Source organism: Pelophylax lessonae, assembly GCF_965119305.1.
Source record: "Pelophylax lessonae genome assembly, chromosome: 7".
Lineage (NCBI taxonomy): Eukaryota > Metazoa > Chordata > Amphibia > Anura > Ranidae > Pelophylax > Pelophylax lessonae.
Genome location: NC_138774.1, coordinates 189,308,111 through 189,328,738, shown reverse-complemented (window position 1 = coordinate 189,328,738; position 20,628 = coordinate 189,308,111). Strand labels below are relative to the sequence as shown.

General features: G+C 46.1%; 1 protein-coding gene across 1 annotated transcript in view; it reads left to right on the top strand.

The window, feature by feature from the left end:
- The window catches only part of SNAPC4 (small nuclear RNA activating complex polypeptide 4), a 185,220-nt gene that overhangs the window by 6,593 nt on the left and 157,999 nt on the right, over positions 1-20,628 (top strand). Inside the window, exons 3-8 of the mRNA XM_082264404.1 lie at positions 1,786-1,823; positions 2,937-3,068; positions 6,084-6,209; positions 6,397-6,475; positions 16,701-16,782; positions 19,128-19,232. Coding sequence (XP_082120530.1) covers positions 1,786-1,823; positions 2,937-3,068; positions 6,084-6,209; positions 6,397-6,475; positions 16,701-16,782; positions 19,128-19,232 — 562 coding nt within the window. The remainder of the gene's footprint in view (positions 1-1,785; positions 1,824-2,936; positions 3,069-6,083; positions 6,210-6,396; positions 6,476-16,700; positions 16,783-19,127; positions 19,233-20,628) is intronic.

Genomic DNA, 20,628 nt, shown 5'->3' with positions numbered 1-20,628 from the left:
ATTGTGTTGCCTTCTCTGGATCCCCGGACGAAACATCCTAGAGAAGTGGCATTGCACTGGATGTGGTTCAGGCAATCCAGGTGTACCTGGCCGCTACAGAGTCTTTTAGGAAGCCAGACAAACTATTTTTGCTCCCGGATGGGCTTCGTAAAGGACTGTCCGCTTCTTCTGTGACCATTTCCAGATGGATCAGACAGACGGTGACTCAGGCCTATTCTGTCAAGTGTCAGGTTTCTCTTTTCCCTGTCAAGGTGCACTCTACTTGGGCGCTTAGTGCTTCTGGGCCTTCCGCAGGTTTGCAAGGTGGCCACCTGGTCATCGGTGCACACTTTCACAAAATTCTATGTAGTGGAAGTGTTAGCATCTACAGATGCTTCTTTTGGCTGCTAGGTTTTGCAGGTTGCTGTTTAGAGGGCCTGTTCCCTCTTTGGAGGTATAAAGTTTTCAGGTGGGCTCCAGGTGTGTGGGTGTGTGTGTGTGTGTGTGTGTGTGTGTGAGCTCCTGTTACCTGGTTGGCTACGGTTTAACCTTGGGATTTTTTTCTTGCTGGTCCCACCCCTCATGTTTGGCACGGCTTTGTGATGTCCCAATGTTTAAGAAGACCAGGAGCTCTGTCCTTCAACGAACGAAAGAGAAAATTTGATTTTTTTTTTTGACTTGCCGTAAAATCCATTTCTCTGATGTTCATTGACGGACAGAGCACCCACCCCTCTGTGGAGTTGTAATTCTTCTGACACTGCTTATAACAAAACTGAGTACCTATAGCAGAGAGAGGGGGAGTATACCTCAGGGGACTGCCCATAGGCGTAGTCGGTCTTTTATTCTGCCTGTTAAAGCATAGTTCCACCCTAAAAACTGAACCTAAAAAAGAATTAGATAATTAAACATTTTTTATTGTTTCACTTACCTCGTTTTTAATGAAAATATACTTAGCTTCCTTCCTCTTCTTCCCTGTGTGGACACGGCGCCCGAAGTCACTTCCTCCTTGCATTGACTCCTGGGAGATGAGCGTCATCGTTCCCAGGAGTCAATGTGCCTGCACCGGAGTCATGCGTCACTTCCAGTGCAGGGCATTCTGGGACTCCGACGTCACCGAAGAGGACACGCTCCGGCTTCAGCTGCCCACACCTGAGATGGCAGCGCTGGACAAGACATTTTCAAGTTGAGTATTTCTTCTTACAGGTAAGTGAAACAGGGGACAGTTCAGAGGCTATCATTGCTTAAATGCACTAGCCCTGACTGTCCAGGGGTATTTTTAGCTTAATAATTTTTTTAGCCCGGAGCTCAGTTTTAAGACGATCGGGAGCTGTGTCCATCAAAGAAACATCAGAGAAATGGATTTTACAGTAAGTCAGAAAATCCAATTAATGCCTTTATTTCTACTTTAATTTGAGATTGTGGGAGGATGAAAAAGTAAAAATATAAACTCTATGCGTACAATGATCTTTGTGTGACTCTAACACTGCTGAACAAGAACTGAAATCAAGTCTCCCCAAATTTCCACCTTCTGCAGTTGTTACTAGGGTAGGTCTCCCTTTTTGTCACCTCTTGTTCTACTGACAGTTGTTACTGTATATTTTAAATTATTCTCCCTCATTTGCTGTCCTTCTGGGCAGTGTTGTAGTATTTACACATTTTTGTGATATGTTTATGCGCAGTGAAAGTTTGATATTCTCTTGTATCTGTTTCTGTGCACATCCTAGTGGTATATAAGATCTTCTTGATTGTTGACTTTATTTTTACAGGAATGCTTTACCTGTGTTTTTTTTTTTTTTTAATTTGCAGATGATCTTGAAGAACAATTGGATGGAGACTGTCAGACAGTAAGCTGTTTTTTTTTCTGCTGAGTGTTTAAAGTAGTATAATAATTGTAGGGCAGTTCATGTATAGATGCATTTATTTGTCAAAAATATACATAATAATAAATTTGTTATTATTGGATTACTGGGTGGGAACACAGGATAAATATACATATTCGAACTTATCCTTTGATATATTCAGTTCCTAAAGTTCCTTGATATATCCAGGCTCCTAAAGCTATATTTATCTATACATTATCTATACATTTTAGTATTTTTCTCTACTGCTGTTGTAAATAGGGGAAAAACTAAACTATACATTTAGATATAGTGTGGTAGGGTTATAAGATATTTATTGCTGTTTGTGTTGGTGACCATTCATCCAGAATTGTATAGTTGTCGTCAGAACAGAAGCTGAGAAGAAATTGTCCAATGGTAACACCTCTTCCAATGACTGCTGTCTAACAGGGGAATTACCCTCTCTTTTGAGAGATTTCACTTACTTCCTGTTGTGTATTTAGGACAATATGTGAGGGGGAAATCCACCAAACAGGAAGCAAAACAAAAAACCTGGGCAGAGATTCTAACCATTCTATTTAATATTATATTTATCAGACCCAGAAATACATTTTGTTATAGAAGGTTTATATTTGCCTTCATAATTGACTGTGCTTTGATTTTTGCCTCTTTAGTTTTAGTCGGGGTCAGAGGTCACATAGAATCTGACTATTGCTGCTTGTGTCAAGTCCCTGACCTCACACATTGTCCCCAAGTGTATATAATATTAGCAAATCGCAGAGCCCAGTGCTTATTTATAATCGTCCTATCTACATCATTCTTTAATTTGACCCTGTTATGAACTCATAGGAGCTGGGGGGTAACTGACAGGGCAAGTGACATTCTCAATGTGGCTGTCAAACAGAAGAGACTCAAATGAAATGAAAGCTCAATTTAGGGAAAAATGCGAATCTTTATAAATCTTGCTTGGTTATAATAATTTAGGATTAATTGTTTGCATTTTACAAAGGTCCAAATTATCAGGTGAATTTGTGTTTAGATCAGCAAGAAGCCACTTAGTGCTCTACTTGCCCATTCTATCTGCCTCTGATTCTATGACATTGTTCCTCCTTCTGTTAGGATGATGTCATCTGGGAAGATGGTGGGAGCTCGACAGAGATGTGCCTGCAGATGAACCTTGTGTACCAAGCAGTAATAGAGGAGAAACTGCACGAACTGGAAGTGCTGATCGCACAGAATAAGGAGCAGCAGGTATTGTGGGGGTTATTGGTGGCAACAGAGAGTATTCGTTTATGCATAATTCTAGAAATACTTACAAACACTATAGAAATACTTACAAGCACCATAAGAGATTGGCACCGCTCCAAGCCTGCAGTGTCAGTCTCTCAGGTTTACACTTTATGTTCAAGTGCTAGCAGAAATAAAGCACATTTCACTCCAAAATGTAATATAGCATGCAGATACTTCCGCACACTGTATTCAACTACAATGTAAGGTGAATGAAAAACTTGTTTTAGATTCCAGCTCATCAGTCTTGCCCCTCTGACATCATACCTCTACAGTTAAGCCCAATGTGGGTGAAACATGTCAAGGGGCATGACCGATGGGCTGGGATGTGAGCTGAAGTCAGGGTTTCATTCTTTTTACATTAGAGTTTAATACAGTGTGCGGCAGCATCTGCATACTTTAGATCTACTTATTTTACTGATTTTATATAGCCCTGCATTTTTATAAAGCACCATACAGAGTACGCAGAAACATTCACAGTTAGTCTTTGCTTGTGAAGGGGCATACAGCCTAATGACCACCTATTGCTACAAAAACAAACATTGGGGCCAGTTGGTTCAGACATATATAAAACTAGAAATATATGCTTTTGGATTGTGGGAAGAACTTACAAATTCAAAGCAATGTCCTTGCTAGTCTTGGTCCTAGGACTCTGTAGGGCAATAGTGCTGCTCTGATGTTCAGCATGTAGCATGGCCACATCACCCAATTATCATTTCAGAAAACTAACAATCTTCACTTTCACTCACTGATTCACTGTGATAGTGAGCTATAAGCCAGTGCACAGGGAACTATGTCCAGTTCCCCAGCAGGTTGCTGTTATATAGAAGCCTTAAGTGGAAGCATCAGATTTTGTGACCAAAGCCTTTTGTAGGAATCTGGCAAAAACTGCTGTCTGGCAGACTCTAAGAAAGGCTGATTTAGTTTTGCAAGGTCAAAATGAATTTCCTCTTTATCACACTGGTGCCCAACCTGTGGCTCTTTGTCACATTTTGCAGGCACTAATCTGTGTTTCCCTAATGCCCTGTTATAGCAGTGAATTCTAGCAATCTCATGTAATAGGTCTCCAGTCTAGGACTGTCTTCTGAAGTATGTCCTCAGTCTCCAACTTTTTATAGCATGTTCGCAGTCTGTGACCATCTTCTGTATTATGTCTGCAGTTTCTGACCATCTCTTGTAGCTCGTCTGCAGTCTCTGAGCATCTCTTGTAGCTCGTCTGCAGTCTCTGAGCATCTCTTGTAGCACGTCTGCAGTCTCTGACCATCTCTTGTAGCTCATCTGCAGTCTCTGACCATCTCTTGTAGCTCATCTGCAGTCTCTGACAATCTCTTGTAGCATGTCTGCAGTCTCTGACCATCTCTTGTAGCATGTCTGCAGTCTCTGACCATCTCTTGTAGCATGTCTGCAGTCTCTGACCATCTCTTGTAGCATGTCTGCAGTCTCTGACCATCTCTTGTAGAACGTCTGCAGTCTCTGTCTATATCCTGTTGTGTACCTGCTGTCCCTGACACTGAATATTCAATGGATTGTACGGACAGCCCTTTGGTGACATCAGGGGGCCACATTTGACGGCCCCCCATATGGATAAAATTGACCACCACTGGTCTATAAGCAATCTATAGGCCAGTGATGGCAAACCTTTTTGAGCCGGAGTGCCCACACAAAACCAACTAATTTATTTTAAAGTGCCAACACTGGTGATGATCATCCACCCCAAGAGGGATTGCAGTCAGTTCAGCACTCACCTGGCTTCAGCGTCCAGTGTCGGTGTGCCTGTCAGTAGCCTCTCCTTTTGTTGGTGCCCGTGATCACCCTCCTCACTCTCGATCGTGTACTCTCAGCACCTCATGTACTCTCAGCATCATCCTCTCGCTCCTCACTGGCTGATTCAACTGCAGGGACTTTTGTGGCTTGGACTCCCCCCCCTTCTCCTGACCCACATCAGCCTCCTCTCACTCTTGTCTCCACACTCCTCACCCTTGCTCTCCCTTGTCCCTCAGCTCTTTTTTTTTTTCCCCAGGCTCCAGGCTGTCCCTCCTCTTGTTTTTGATGTGCATGCTGGGGCTGTAGTTTTCCTTTAAGTAATTAAAATGGAGCCATAGTCTTCCGGGACTATATGTCCCAGGGTGCACTTGTCTTGGCCACTCATTAGTCCCTGGCTGCAGCCAACCAGGAGTCCTCTTGTAAGCTCCTTCCTCTACTATAGTGCACAACTGAAAAACATGGCCTGTATTAAATTGATATTGGCAACCAGTCAGTTCTTTGCCCACATTCCAGGCAGCCTTACTGGACTCCAGCCAGAATGCCAGGAAACGTATGCCCTGACCTGATAGTGAACACATGGGACACTCTCCCTGCCTCCCCATTAGCTGGCCAGCCTTGTAGATTTTCCCCTGCCCAGCCCACCCACCGACCTAGTCAGCCGAGCGCTTTGGATTGGCCGAGGCAGCGGACGCACACTCCAGACAGGCTCCCATGACTGACGTCTGCGCTGGCCAATTGCCTTCCTGCAATGGACCTTGGCGTCTCATGGAAGCCAATAGGTGAGATGCATAGAGGGCAGAAGGGGCAGGTCTGCAGAAGGCTGCTGCTGGTAAAGCCGGAGCTGAGTCAGTAGACCGAGCACCAGCATATTTTTAACGGGCACTCTTCTTCTGTTATAGACAAGACAAAAGATGGCGGCCCTGCTCACGTGCCCACAAAGACGGCTCTGCGTGCCAGCTGTGGCATGCGTTGCATGGGTTCACCATCACTGCTATAGGCGCTGTACACTTTTAGCATGCTACCAAAAACTGGAGAAAAGTCTATATTTCTCTGCTGTCAGTAAGACTTATTATTCAACATAAGACTTCTGCTTTCCATGTTCTTTTCTGCAACGTCAAAGCAAGCATTATACTGTTTTATAAAGTATTATTGTTAACATTTTTTAATAAACCTTTTGCAAATTAACAGATATGAAAACCAATCTTACCATTTCAGGAGGAGCTAATGTGGGAACTTGCTGGCCGAAAGACTCAAAGGGCTGGAACCACTAAACTCTACCCATTAAATCTGGCTTTGGGCCATTTCATGAAACCATATTTTAAGGATAAAGTCAGCGGATTGGTAGGTGTTTTTAGGATCTCTCACCAACCTTCTTGCGTTACCTGGGATATTACTGCCTATATCAGATCGTGAGATTAATTGCATTTTGCATCTCTCAAGATGAATGTGGCTCGCTCAAAGTGTATGAAAAAAAAATGTGCGAGGTCTGTAAATTCTAGAATTACTTTTCTTTTACCTTTCCTCCTAGGGGCCTCCAGCCAATCAGGAAATGAAAGAAAGAAGTGGCCATATTGTAAAAACATTTCGAGAACTCACCCACAGGAATTGTAAGTAATTCTTTCCCACCTTCTCTCCTGTATAGCTGGTCATACACCGAGTAAATTTTGGCTGATTCCTGGTGGACTGGCTGCAATTTACTCTGTGGGTGGCCTTGTTGGCACCCTCCTGCCCAACATCCTCTTACTGAAAAATCAAAAATGCTGGTTGGAAAATTGTCTGCCAATCAGCACTGCACCTAATCAGATGCAGTCATAGTTCAGGTATTTTGACAGCCAGGAACACTGTCTGTCAGAATGTAGTGGTCACAGCGGGAGATTACTCCATCCCCGCAGTGCAGTTTAGAGTGGATTCAGGAATCGGTTTGATTTTTTTTTTTTTTTTTTTTTTTTTTTCGTTCAACCCACAGACTGAATGAAAAAAAAAATCCATGTGGCTAGCTTAACTCTTCTACTCTTGCCCTTACTTTCCCACTTTTTGTCTCTTTGTCTTTCCCTCTGTCTTCCTTTTTATCCATTATTTTTCTCGCGCTCTCTCTTGTAATCTCCCTCTCTCTTGTAATCTCGCTCGTTCTCTTTCTCTCGATCTCTCTCGATCTCTCTCTCTCTCTCTCTCTCTCTCGATCTCTCTCTCTCTCGATCTCTCTCTCTCTCTCTCTCTCTCTCTCTCTCTCTCTCGATCTCTCTCTCTCTCTCTCTCTCTCTCTCGATCTCTCTCTCTCTCTCTCTCTCTCGATCTCTCTCTCTCTCTCTCTCTCTCGATCTCTCTCTCTCTCTCGATCTCTCTCTTGATCTCTCGATCTCTCTCTCTCTCTCTCTCTCTCTCTCGATCTCTCTCGATCTCTCTCGATCTCTCTCTCTCTCTCGATCTCTCTCTCTCTCTCGATCTCTCGATCTCTCTCGTTCTCTCTCGATCTCTCTCGTTCTCTCTCTCTCGTTCTCGTTCTCTCTCTCGCTCGCTCGCTCGCTCTCTCTCTCTCTCTCTCGCTCGCTCTCTCTCTCTCTCTCCCTGTCCCCTCCCCTTTCATTTCTTTTTTAAGTTTTAGACTAGGGATTCATCCACTTAAAACAGAAGTGTGGGATTAAAATATAATGAACATGCATGCTTACCCTGGTGGATACAGAATCTGTCCCATGCTGCATCTGTCAGCCTCTAGGATCGAGAACTGAGTGATAAAAGGTTGCTGGGTTTTGCAGGGTCAAGAGCAGCTGGCTCAGGCTCCTAGCTTCATGCTGAGAGGCTGAGCCAGCTTTCTGTCAGGAATCTGTGAGGATTCTGACATTAAAGTTGGGATCCCTTCAGAGTCTGGAGTGGCTGAATGATGTCAGCCGAAAGCGGACTTTAGCCCTCTGTCTGCTGTATACGTGTCACAGGAGTGCAGAACTAAGTGCATTCATCTGACCCACACGAGAAGTAGGGCCAAAAAAGCTTTGACCCTTCTTCTTTAATTTATCCTGGTCACTTATCTTGGTGACCATTCTCAGCTTGACAGATAGTGATGGGAAATTCAAAATTATGGAAACAAAGAGGAGAGAGCTTTTAATGGGGACACCTGTTTCAGCGACGGCTGTATAAAAGAGGAGTTCTCACCAGTTCCTGCTCACTTTTATGCTGTGTCTGCAGGGCATAAAGGTAAATTCCCAGACAGACATGCACTACTGTGCAGAAATTTTGGGCAGGTGTGAAAAAATGCTGTAAATTTTAAGAATGCTTTCAAAAATAGAAGTGTTAATAGTAAATTTTTATCAGTTAAAATGGAATGTAATTGAACAGAAGAGAAATCCAAAACAAATCAATATTTGGTGTGACCACCCTTTGCCTTCAAAACTGCATTGATTCTTCTAGGTACACTTGTAAAGTATTTGAAGGAACTCTGATGTTAGGTTATTCCAAACATCTTGGACAACTAACCACAGATCTTCTGTGGATGTAGGCTGCCTCAGATCCTTCTGTTTCTTCATGTAATCCCAGACAGACTCGTTGATGTTGAGATTAGAGCTCTGTTAAGAGCCAAACCATCACGGACTCCTTGTTCTTCTTTATGCTAAAGATAGTTCTCAAAGGATAAGTTATATTTGGAACATGTGACATGTTCCAGCATTTTTAACTTTCCCCCAAATGCCCCCCCCCCCCCCCCGGGGGGCTAGGGATCTTATCCCTGCATCTGTTGGCACTATTTGAAAACTGTGTCCTTGTAGTTCATTGATTCTTCCTGCTCTCAGGTAACTCTCTGCTCTGCTGATCCCATCTCCCTGCCACCATTCCTCTGCCTGAACCCATCTCTCTGCCACCATCCCCCTGCCTGATCCCATCTCTCTGCCACCATCCTCCCGCCTGATCCCTTCTCTCCGCCACCATCCCCCCGCCTGATCCCTTCTCTCCGCCACCATCCCCCCGCCTGATCCCTTCTCTCCGCCACCATCTCTCTGCCTGATCCCTTCTCTCTGCCACCATCCCTCTGCCTGATCCCATTCCTCCACCACCTGATCCCATTCCTCCCACCACCATCCCTCTGCTTGATGCCATTCCCCCCACCACCATCCCTCTGCCTGTTACCATTCCCCCCACCACCATCCCTCTGCTTGATCCCATTTCCCACACCACCATCCCTCTGCGTGATCCCATTTCCCACACCACCATCCCTCTGCCTGATCCCATTTCCCACACCACCATCCCTCTGCCTGATCCCATTTCCCACACCACCATCCCTCTGCCTGATCACATTTCCCACACCACCATCCCTCTGCCTGATCCCATTTCCCACACCACCATCCCTCTGCCTGATCCCATTTCCCACACCACCATCCCTCTGCCTGATCCCATTTCCCACACCACCATCCCTCTGCCTGATCCCATTTCCCACACCACCATCCCTCTGCCTGATCCCATTTCCCACACCACCATCCCTCTGCCTGATCCCATTTCCCACACCACCATCCCTTGGCCTGATCCCATTTCCCACACCACCATCCCTCGGCCTGATCCCATTTCCCACACCACCACCATCCCTCTGTCATTGTCACTTATATTTTGTGCATTTAGGACAGGAATGCATTTCAGGTCTTTGTTAAAAACAATCTACTGAGCAGCCCAGAACTAGTTTGTGAGAAAGTCAGGCTATTCCACATTTTAACAGTTCTTACGGCAAAGAAGCCTTTCTGTTTTTCCTCCTAGATTTAAAGAATGCCTCTTTGTTCTCTGTAATGAACTGAAAGTGAATAACTTGTAGCCCTCTTTTGGGATGGTTATGAGATATACCCTCCCCAAAAGGATATTGCGCTAAAAGCAAATGAAAATAAAAAAATTTAGTTCTTCTGACTGCTTGAATTCTTGGATAAAAATTGTGGGCTTTTATCGTGATGCATTTCAAAATTTGAATCAAATCGTTGATAGGATAATTGTGATCAAATCTTGAGACCAGTGAGCCCCGGTTCACATTAGTGCGATCACGGAGATCGCATGTAATTCGGAGCGCACTGCTCCTAAATTACATGCGATCTCTGTGCGGTGCAAATTTCAGCCGTACACTTTGTATGGCTGAATTCGCACCGCATCCGCACTAAACACGCACCTGACCCTTTTTTTTTTTTTTTTTATCCGCAGCCGAATCGGATCGCATAGTGGTTCACACTAGTGTGATCCGATTCTGTGCGAACTTGCAGATCCCACTGCGATATGCGATCGCAACTGGGGGGTGTTGTTAACTTTTAACTTACACCCCCTGCGTATCGCCTTTGGCAGTGTGAACTGCCAGGGGTGCGGATGCGATGCGGGATCACGCAGCATATTCGCAGCGTTCCCGCATCGCACAAATGTGAACCGGGACTAAAGGTGCGCACCCTTACTTTTTTTTTACAAGTTAATTTTAGTAGCAGCACGGCTTTTTCTTACCCAGATTTAAGCCTTCTACACAGGTGTTTCGGTTGTTGACTGTGTTTCAACCTACATATAAAATTGATGATCATTGGCACCTGCTTGGTATAAATGGTTATTCATAAACCTCACTCTAATCCTACAAAATCCCTGACTTTGTGAAAGTGTCTAAAGTGTACAAGTGTAAGAACTGATGCTTGTTTGAAGCCAAAAGAAAGTCACACTAAATATTGGTTTGATTTAGATTTTTCTTCTGTTCGCTCACTTTGCATTTTGTAAATTGATAAAAATAAACAAATAAAATGTATATTTCTCTTACGTCCTCTGACAGTCGCCGCCCATCCATATAAGCCTTCACTATTGGGTAATGGCGCCCTCTGCAGGAGTAAGCTAGGCAGTTAGAAATGTTAATAAAAAACTTTTCTATGCTTAGACACACCTCTAGGGGGCCGTCCCCAGCCATTATCCTGATCCAGTTACCACTTGTCCTCAGTTTTATGCTGCCTAGCGTAGGAGTAGGCTAGCTCTCCTGGCCGGGACCTAGCGTCTCGGTTTTTCTTAGTTTTTTTCTGAAAATAGGTTTTTATTATTTCTCTCACTATCACTAGTTAGTCAGGGACTTTTTCCTGGAGGACTAAAAGTGACTGCAGAGCTGGACCTTGCACTGGGTAATATAGATCCTTATGGAGTCCCAGCCTGCCAACGAGCGTCGCAGGTTACTGGTGCGCCCAGGCCTTGCAAAGACAGTGCCCCTTGGAATGGGGACTAGCCTGCGGAGCTTCTTCTTCGCCTAGGGTGTCTCAACTCCGGAACGCACGCATGTTGCTAGCATCCCTCCTTCGCTGACGGCACCCCCACTTAGGGTGGGGGGTCTCCCGTATCAGAGCGGTGCCCGCTTTCCTGGACTGGTGAGTACTGATACCCCCTTGTCCCTGGGGACTTTTAGGGGGGGTTTGTGGGCCCACTCTTAGGGGATGGCAGGGCTGGCGGTCTCTGTGGGATCCCCCTTATGGCCGGCTTGGTGTTATTTCCATCCCTGGCCCTGCTGTGGGCGCTGTGTGTGGGTACTTGTGGTACCTGGGGGGTGTGGGGGGGGGCTCCATAGCGGTGAGGGGTCTCTTTGGGATCCCCTGTTGTGGCCGCCTTTTTTAGGTGAGGGCAGGTATCTGGGTTCTGTGTGTGGGCAGCAGCCATTTTATGTATACTGTCCTGATGCCGATCAGGCGCCATCTTGGGTAAGGGTACATGCCTATTAAGGGCAAACGGCTATCTTGCCTGTGACTTTTTACATAAGAGTTTCATTAGGCACCATTTTATTGTGGTTTAAGGACTAGGCCTCTAGGGGCGTGAGGTCACTTCCTCTCTTTCCTTCCATTTTCTCACTGAGCAGAGTATGACAGTTTCTGACACTGTGGGGGGATTTTTACTAATGCCAAGGGCATTTTTCTGCCAAAACTGTTATTTTTTGTGGATTTTGCATTATCTGAAACGGGCTTCTTTCGGGTTCCGAACGGCCCAGAAGTCAGGTCAGGTTTTTCCCTGCCCTGTGGAGTTTCACAAAATTGTGAATGACCAGTGGCGTCGCATTAAACATATGCTGGTGGTACCTAAGCGTTTTTTCCCACCGCTATCACTTTTTAGGAGGCCGTGTACAAACGTTTGACGGTGTCCCCTAGAGTGGACCACACTGTCTCTGGACTGAATAAATCCACCTTGATGCCAGTGGAGGACTCCGCGGTGTTCAAAGATCCGGCTGATAGGCGCACTGAGGCGCTTTCCTGCCACATTTACCTGGTAGCGGGTTCCCTGCTTAAACCTGTGTTTGCCTCGGTGATGGCCTCTTAGGCTCTTACGGCAAGGTCTAAGGTGCTTTGGAGCACCCTGGTGGCAGAGTCGGCCTCTCCGACTGCCTTTGACATGGTGGATCAGATTACCCAGACTGGGATGTTCCTGTTTGACTCGGCCTTGGACGAGGCTCTGTTAGTCGCTCGGTTTTCTGCGGTCGGGATCGCGATCCGCTGCATGCTTGGCTTACAAGCTGGTCGGCTGACCACGCTTCCAAAAAGACGGTGTCTGATGTTTCCTTATGTGGGGAGTCGTCTTTTTGGGGTCACTCCGAATGAGTTGATTACGGGGCTCATGGGGGGGGGTACGAGTACTCTGTTGCCCCAGGTCACTACGGGTAGGTCCTCCTGTTCTAGGTGGGGGCCTTTCTTCCATGCTCAGTGTGGGTCCTTTCGTGCCTTCCAGAAACAGGACAAGGGCAAATCCTTCAAGCCTTCCGGTGGGCACAAGAAGCCATGGTCGGGTAAGCCAAAGGCCGGTCAGTCTGGTTCGGCGGCCCACTCCACCTCTTCCTGAAGGGATGTTCTCGCCTGTCCTCGGGGTGGGGGGACGTCTGCGTTGCTTAGTGGAACCCTAGTTGTTCAGCATTTGGGACAGGTGGGTTCACGTGCTGATTCGTTCAGGGTACAAGGTCGAGTTTCGATCTCGCCCCGCAGACAGGTTCTTTCTGTCCAACCTCCAGCTGACTCCCGATCATCTCGGAGATCTCATGGGGGCAGTGCAAGATCTGCTTGCCCAAGGAGTCATTGTGCCGGTGCCTTCACGGGATGAGTTTTGTGGTTTTATTCCAACATGTTCACGGTGTCCAGCCGAGAGGGCGAAGTGCGTCCGATTCTGAACCTACAGTTTCTGACCAACTTTGTGAAGGTACAGAAGTTCCGGATTGAATCCATCCGGTCGGTAGTGGCGTCGTTGAGTCCGGGGGACTTCCTGGCCTCCATCGCCTTGAAAGATGCGTATCTGCACATCCCTATCCACGAGGGTAATCGCAGTGATCTCCGCTTCGCGGTGGCTGGGGAGCACTACCAGTTGGTGGCGTTACCCTTCGGTCTCGCTTCGGCTCCCAGAGTTTTCACCATGGTTTGGCTCCGGTGCGGGCTTTACTGCGTTTCAAGGGGATTGCGGTCCTCAGTTGCCTGGACGACCTCTTCTTCTTAAGGTCGAGCTCGTGTGCAACTTTGACGAGCGATCTGGCCATGACAGTTCAAAAGCTCCAGGAGTTCGGATGGACCATCACTTTTCAGACGTCGACACTGACTCCTTCAGTTCATCTTCAGTACCTGGGGATGGTCCTGGACTCGGCTCAGGCACGAGTTTTCCTTCCAGGGGAAATACTCCCGACCCTGCGGGACGAGATCAGGTCACTCAGGGACAGCGATCTCTCCTCCTTGCAATCCTGTATGCGGTCTCTGGGTCTGATGGTTTCGGCTTTCGAAGCCGTCCCATTTGCTCAATTTCACACAAGGACTCTGCAAGCGGGGATCCTGGCAAGGTGGGACAGAACACCTCAGTCTTTGGACAGGAGGATTTCTCTGAGCCACCAAGTACGGTCGGATCTTTTGTGGTGGGTCCAGTCGCCGACCCTGGCTCAAGGCCAGTCCTTCCGGCCTCTGCTGTGGGCATTGCTCACCATGAATTCCAGCCTGTCGGGCTGGGGTGGAGTTCTGGGCACGCTTTGTGCCCAGGGGACGTGGTCGGCAATGGAGGCCTCCTTGCCAATAAACGTCTTTGAGCTCAGAGCTATCTAGCATTGTCTGTTACGTTGGTCATCTCAAATTCAGGGGTGTCTGGTTTGAGTACAGACGGACGACGCCACGACTGTGGCTTTTATCATTCACCAAGGGGGCACCAAGGGTGCCCGGGCAGCCAAGAAAGTGGCCGAATCGCATGTTCCAGCAATTCCGGGTAAGGAAATCTGGCTGGCGGACTATCTGAGTCGTCAGACCTTGGACCGGGGAGAATGGTCCCTGAGTCCGGAGGTGTTTCGCCTTCTGTGTGCCCGGTGGGGGACTCCGGACGTGGATCTGTTTGCGTCCCGTCTCGACAATGAGGTGGGAAAGTTTGTGGCCGGACCTAGCGATCGCCACACGGACGCCACGGATGCGTTAGTGGTGCTTGGCACTGGTATCGGCTGATGTAGGCTTTCCCTCCGATTCAACTGTTGTCCGAGTTCCTCTGCAGGTTGGCGTCGTAACTGATGCCAGTCATTCTGGTGGCCCCAGACTGGCCACGTCGGTCCTGGTACGCGGACGTCGTTCAGGTGGTCGTCCCGCCTACCTGACGGCTTCGCAGAGAGATCTTCCATCCTGTTTTACAGTCTCTGGCTTTAACGGCGTGGCTGTTAAAAGCCTGGTCTTGAGAGATGGGGGTTTTCTGAATGCGGTCATCCCTACCTTATTGAAGGCGCGTAAAGCTACTTCTAGAAAGATTTCTCATTGCACCTGGACAGCGTATATTGCCTGGTGCGAGTCGCATGGTTCCCATCCTCGCTCCTTCTCGGTGGCGAAGCTTTTGGCCTTCCTGAAGGAAGGGGTGGCTCAGCGTTTGGCACTGACCACGGTCGAGGGTCGGTTGTCAGCCTTGGCCGTCTTTTTCCAGCGTCCCTTGGCGTCTAATTCTTTGATTCGCTCTTTCATTACAGGAGTGAGGCTTCTGGTTCCCTGAGGAAGGCTCCCTTGCCTCCCTGGGACCTGAGTTTGGTGTTGTCTGGGTTACCACAACCTCCCTTTGTGGCTATCAAAGATATTCCTCTGCCTGTGTTGTCCTAGGAAGTTGCCTTTTTGGGGGCTATCACGTCTGTTCGCAGAGTGTCTGAATTGATGGCTTTGTCTTGCCGTTCTCATTCTCTGGGCTTCATTGGGATAAAGTGGTTCTGCGACCCATTCAGTCTTTTATTCCCAAGGTGGTTTCCTCGTTCCACCTCAACGAGGATATTGTGTTGCCTTCGCTTTGTGCGAAGCCCAAGCATCCCAAGGAGGTGGCTGGCTTTCCTTGGATGTGGTCCGGGCGGTTAGGGTTTACCTGTCTGCCACGAAATCTTTTTGGCAGTCTGATTCCCTGTTTGTTCTTCCTGAGGGACCTCGGAAGGGCTCGGCCGCGTCCTCGGCAACCATTTCTAAGTGGATCAGACAGACGATTAGTCGGGCATATTCCGTCGAGGGTCAGGTTCCTCCTTTCCCTGTAAAGGCCCTTTCTACTAGAGCCGTCAGCGCCTCTTGGGTTTTTCGCCATCAGACTTCTGTGGCTCAGGTGTGCAATGCGGCGGCCTGGTCGTCTGTGCACTCTTTCACAAAATTCTACAGAATTGATGTATTGGCATCCTCGGATGCTTCCTTTTGACCACAAAGTTTTGAGTGTGGCGGTGGTTTGCAGAGACACATTTTTTTCTGCCTCTTCCTTGGGGTGTTTTTTCGTTACCTTTTCAGTTGGTTGCGTCTTCCCACCCCTCACACCTGCACTGCACTTTCTCTGAGTCCTCTGACAGTCGCCGCCCCCTGCCCCTCTGTTTTTTTTGGATCTGGGGGTTATTGCCTTCCGGTACTGCTTGCTACAAACTGAGGACAAGTGGTAGCTGGATCCGGATAATGGCTGGGGATGGCCCCCTAGAGGTGTGTCTAAGTATAGAAAAGTTTTTTATTAACATTTCTAACTGCCTAGCTTTTTCCTGCAGAGTCAATAATGAAGGCTAATATGGATGGGCGGCGACTGTCAGAGGACTCAGAGAAACAAATTTTATGGTAAGTTTTTACAAAACTTCTATTTTTTGAAAGAATTCTTACTTTACAGAATTTCTTCACACCTGCCTAAAACTTTTCCACAGTACTGTAGGTTAAAAAACCTAAACGCTAAAACTGAAGACATAAGATGCACTTTTTCATTGATAATTTTTGTATCATTTATTCCACGCTTACTAAAAAAAGAATTTGCTGCGCTAGTGGTAATTTCAAAAATATTCACAAAACCATCTGATAATGATCCAAACATGGATAATAATAATGATAATAATAATGCTGAGACTCCGGATCTATAAATCCACCATGTGAAGAGAGAAATGGTAATCGTAATGATACAAATTCACCTCGTGATCCACCACCATTCAAAATGGAATCTTACTGGAGCCAGTGGACTCGATCAGTCTCATTTGCACCTGGAATGAATATTCTATACAGAAATTTGGAACCGCTGGAGATCAAAAGCAATCCAAGAACGTCTCAGGTGGATATGACCGTGCAGAGTATCATCATAAAGGCAAAAATGAAAAAAAAGGCCCATGAGGTGAATTTGGATCATTATTATTACCATTTCTCTCTTCACATGGTGATTTATGGATCGGGAGTCTCAGCATTATATCGATCACTATTACCATACTTGGATCACTATTGGACTGTTTTGTGAATATCTATTGACATTATTACTACTAGTGTGCAAATTTTTTTGTAATTTTGATTGTACAGTGTGTCTGACTGTTTGCTTTTTGCTAGTGGCTTTTTTTAATTATTTTCTGGCAGCGCACTTTTTTCCAATATTTATTCTATTCATACTTGTTTGCTTGTCCAGGGAAGCCCGCAGATAGTTTGGAACTGAGAAAAGCAATTTTCAGCGATTCATTACAGCGGATGCTGCAGCCCAAAATGCTTAAGTAAGTCTTGCAATAAAAGCTGTAAATTTCTATTGTATTTCCACCTATGGCTCCTTTCACACGGGCGTCATCCATTCAGTAAAGTTTTTTCAAAGAAAAAACAGATTCAGTTTAAATAATTTTTTAGTTAAGTCTACATAATTTTTCCATACGTTTTTTTTACATGCGTCCTTAACAACCATGTCTCATCACTGCTGTCAGTGTGGGATTCCCCACAAAAGGGCCAACATTAAAAAAACAAAATTTAAAAAAGCTGCTTGCTGGTGTCTTACCCCTACCCCCCCCCCCCCCCAATCCATACCAGGCCCTTCAGGGTGTGAGTGTGCAGCCCCCCTGGAACCATACCAGGCCACATGCCCTCAACAGCCAGGGTGGACCCCCAGCAAAGCACCTTGTCACCATGTTAAGGGCCCTCTTCCCCACAACCCTGGCCCAGTGGTTATAGAGGTGCAGGGGGTGACTCATTGGAATATAGATACCCAAATCCAGTACCCCCCTTCCGCAAAAATGAATAGTGTAAATAAACTCACAACACCGGTTTGGACAAGTCCCTTATTTAAAGAAAAAAAAAAAATGACCCGCTGAACCCTAATGACATGGTTCTGCCTGCTGCTAAAGTAAGCAAAGGGGCGGGGCCATCCAGTGAAATCATTAGGTGACCTGCCCCTTATGACATCACATCACCCTGTGACCTGCCCCTTTGGTTATTTTACTGGCAGGGTTAAAGACGAGGGAGAAGCGGAGCTGTCAGAAGGCCCGCTTTACTTCAGCAGCAGGGAGAACTGACAACGTTATTTGTTGCCGTCAAGAGATGGGGCTGGTTCGGCAGGTAGTTTTTTTTCTTTGTTTTTGGTCCAGGGTTGTGGAGAAAAGGCCCTTGCCCTCATCAACATGGGGACAAGGTGCTTTGCCAGGGCCCCTCCTGACAAGGAATCCCCCCCTCCCCTGTGTGAGGGCATGTGGTCTGGTATGGTTCAGGATGGGGAGGGGCCACGCGCTCATTTCCCTCTCCATTCCTTTTCTAGCAGGTGCTGGCTTCTACTAACCAATGCAAAAATCTACTGTTTGTCCATTTTATATCCGTTTGTAGGGCTGCTTCAGTTTTTTAAATGAAACAAAAATGTAGGCCTGTTCCGTTTAAAGAAAAGAATCTGAATGAATGCGGACGTCAATGGATGATTCTTTTGCCCATAGGAATGCCTATATAAAAGAGGTTCTATTTAGAGCAGTCTTCATATGGTAAATGTCTAGATGGTTTATCCTCTTTTGTATTTACTCACACCTTTAAATATCAGTAGTAAATTGGTCTTTCCATGCAATTTTTTTTATTTGTAATAATATTCCTTAATGGCTCTGCAGCACAGCACATCTCTTGGAAAATATGTCCTGCCCATAACAAACTAGACATTTTAAGCAGGAAAATCTAAAACCTCACTTAGTCCTGTTATGTACTCATTGACAATAAATGCGCGTGTGCTAATACTACTGTATGCTAGAGTGAATGTATTGCATGTTTCAAAAAACAGAGTGCATAAATCCTAATATCAAATTAAAGTCCAGTGAAAAATTCAAACTCAGATAGTCAACGGTGAATGCAAACTCTTCACACCAAATGTGCACCAGCCACCCTATACAAATAAAGCAATTTACCAAACATTTAGACCCCTCATCTTGGGAGGTCTAACAGCGCTTTAGAATGATAGATCCCGCCTAGATTAATGGCTCCAGATTCCTGTGTCACAGTTGCGTGTGCCTCAATCCTGTCATACTTCAGAAAGGCATGTCCTACACAGCCACTGGATCGCTTCACATAAACTTGCCTCAGCGATATTACCACATAGCCAGAAATAAGCAAGGAAAGCAATAGTGAAGTATAGTTTAAATCGATTTATCCCAAAAGGAACAAAATTGTCTCTGTAACTGCTTAGGAACTGTTAGGTGAAATATGGCCTCAAATTTTTACTGTATCTAAACCTGCTAGAACATCTAACACTACCTTTTCCCCCCAGACTGATAATGCTGCTGCCCAAAAGTGTCTCTTTTGCTCCTTCATCCAGAGTGAGGGCACTTTAATACAGATGATGTGTTACTGGACAGATCACCAGATGAAAACAGGAGGGAAAATGCTTAGAAAAAAGAAAGCCAATGCAGCTACAGTGTATATAATTTTTGGTTTTGGGATTAATACTGCCATTGACTCTCTCAGGTCATATGTGGAGCTATTCTTGATTTTTTTTCCAGTGGAACATACTTAACACTTTATTTGTTTAGGCAACTGATATTTTTTTTTTTTTTAATTAAAATGGATTCCTTTGTAAGAATTAACTGGGAATTATTATTTGCAGGATAGAATATCTCCAGCAGAAGCACGATAATGCCAAGAACGACATGGAAAAGAAAATTTTAACAAAGCAGATCCAAGAAGTTGAGCGTGAAATAGATGATATCAAGTGAGAATTTCATATAGTTTTTCCATTACTTTGAAGCACAACTGAAGCTTTAATGTGCGTAATGCAGTGGATTATCTCCAGATCATAACTACATTGGTTAGAAAGATGACATTGCACTTGGTCAACATTTCCATCCATGAAGAATTCTTTAAATATATGTATACATTGAGTGAAATTAACAAAGAGTGGCACATTCATAACGCCTGTACCACTGTTCTAAACTGAGAAAATAAAACAGATATTGATCCTAATTTACAAAGGTGGCACCCCCCTTGTTAATTAAAAGTGATCTGATCCATTTTCAATTTTATGTCTGCTCCAGGCACATCATAGGGGGCAAAAGAGCTGGAGATGTTTGCTCCAGCTCACTCTGCTGGCCCCTTTTGCCACTCAGATGCTATGCGTGATCTGCCATGTAGTATGTTCCCTGCATGTGCAGAGAGGCATGTGAGCTGTGTGCCAGGTTACTGGAAGACAGTACTATACTGAAAACCGCCAGGGTAACTTTGTCAATTAGGGATGAAACCCGCAATTTCATTTTTTATTCTGAAAACCATTTTTACCACTCACACCGGTTTCCTGCATCATTAAAATGGCACAGGAAGCGTTGTTTTTTTCCAACCAATGTGACATGCTTAATCACTCTCACTGAGTCTGCTGTGTCTTGTCACCTGTGCTCATGGCCGTATATAGTAGGGATCTCTCCAGTGTATCTTTCAGCAATGTAGGATTCTAATGGAGAATTCGAGGGCCTCGTCCTTTTGGCTAAGATCAAGTGTAGTATCTGTTCTTATCAGTTGGTATGGACCCTGATGGTTAGTATCGGTATGGGGCTGAAAGGAACCGGGGCGCTCTGGGCGTAACTGGAGGACCAGGAAGTAAGCCATGTCAGAGAAAGCCGGATGGGTCCATTGCCTTCTGATTTGAATGGGTCCGCCCCTACCAGTTTGAAGGGAGCGAGAAAACTGGATTGGTTCCGTGGCCAGTTAGTACTGCTTCTGGATGTGATTGGTAAGGAACGGCGGATGGCGGTGGGAGAGCCTTTCCTCCTGGGTTGAATCTGGCCTTGCAAAAGGCTTGTCCCCAGTTGAAGGTAGGTTCACCCTAAGCTGTCTAAAGTTCTGATGCCTCCTGGTAGGATAGGGCTACGCTGGGTCTGGCCTTTGGGCCGAGATAGAAAAAGCCCGTGGTGTATGTGCCCCTGGGGTGGCAGCCCAGGGGTGCCTTAATTCTCACTGGTGAGGGGCAGCTCGCCTTGAGTTTTTCGGCACCTTGGTCACTGCACCTACACACTTTTTCAGCACCTGCCTCTTGGGCTAGGCCTTTTGGCTTCTACCAGAGGAATTTTTATTCCGGCCGGAAGGCCTGCCTTTGTATTTTACACATTGGCATTAAT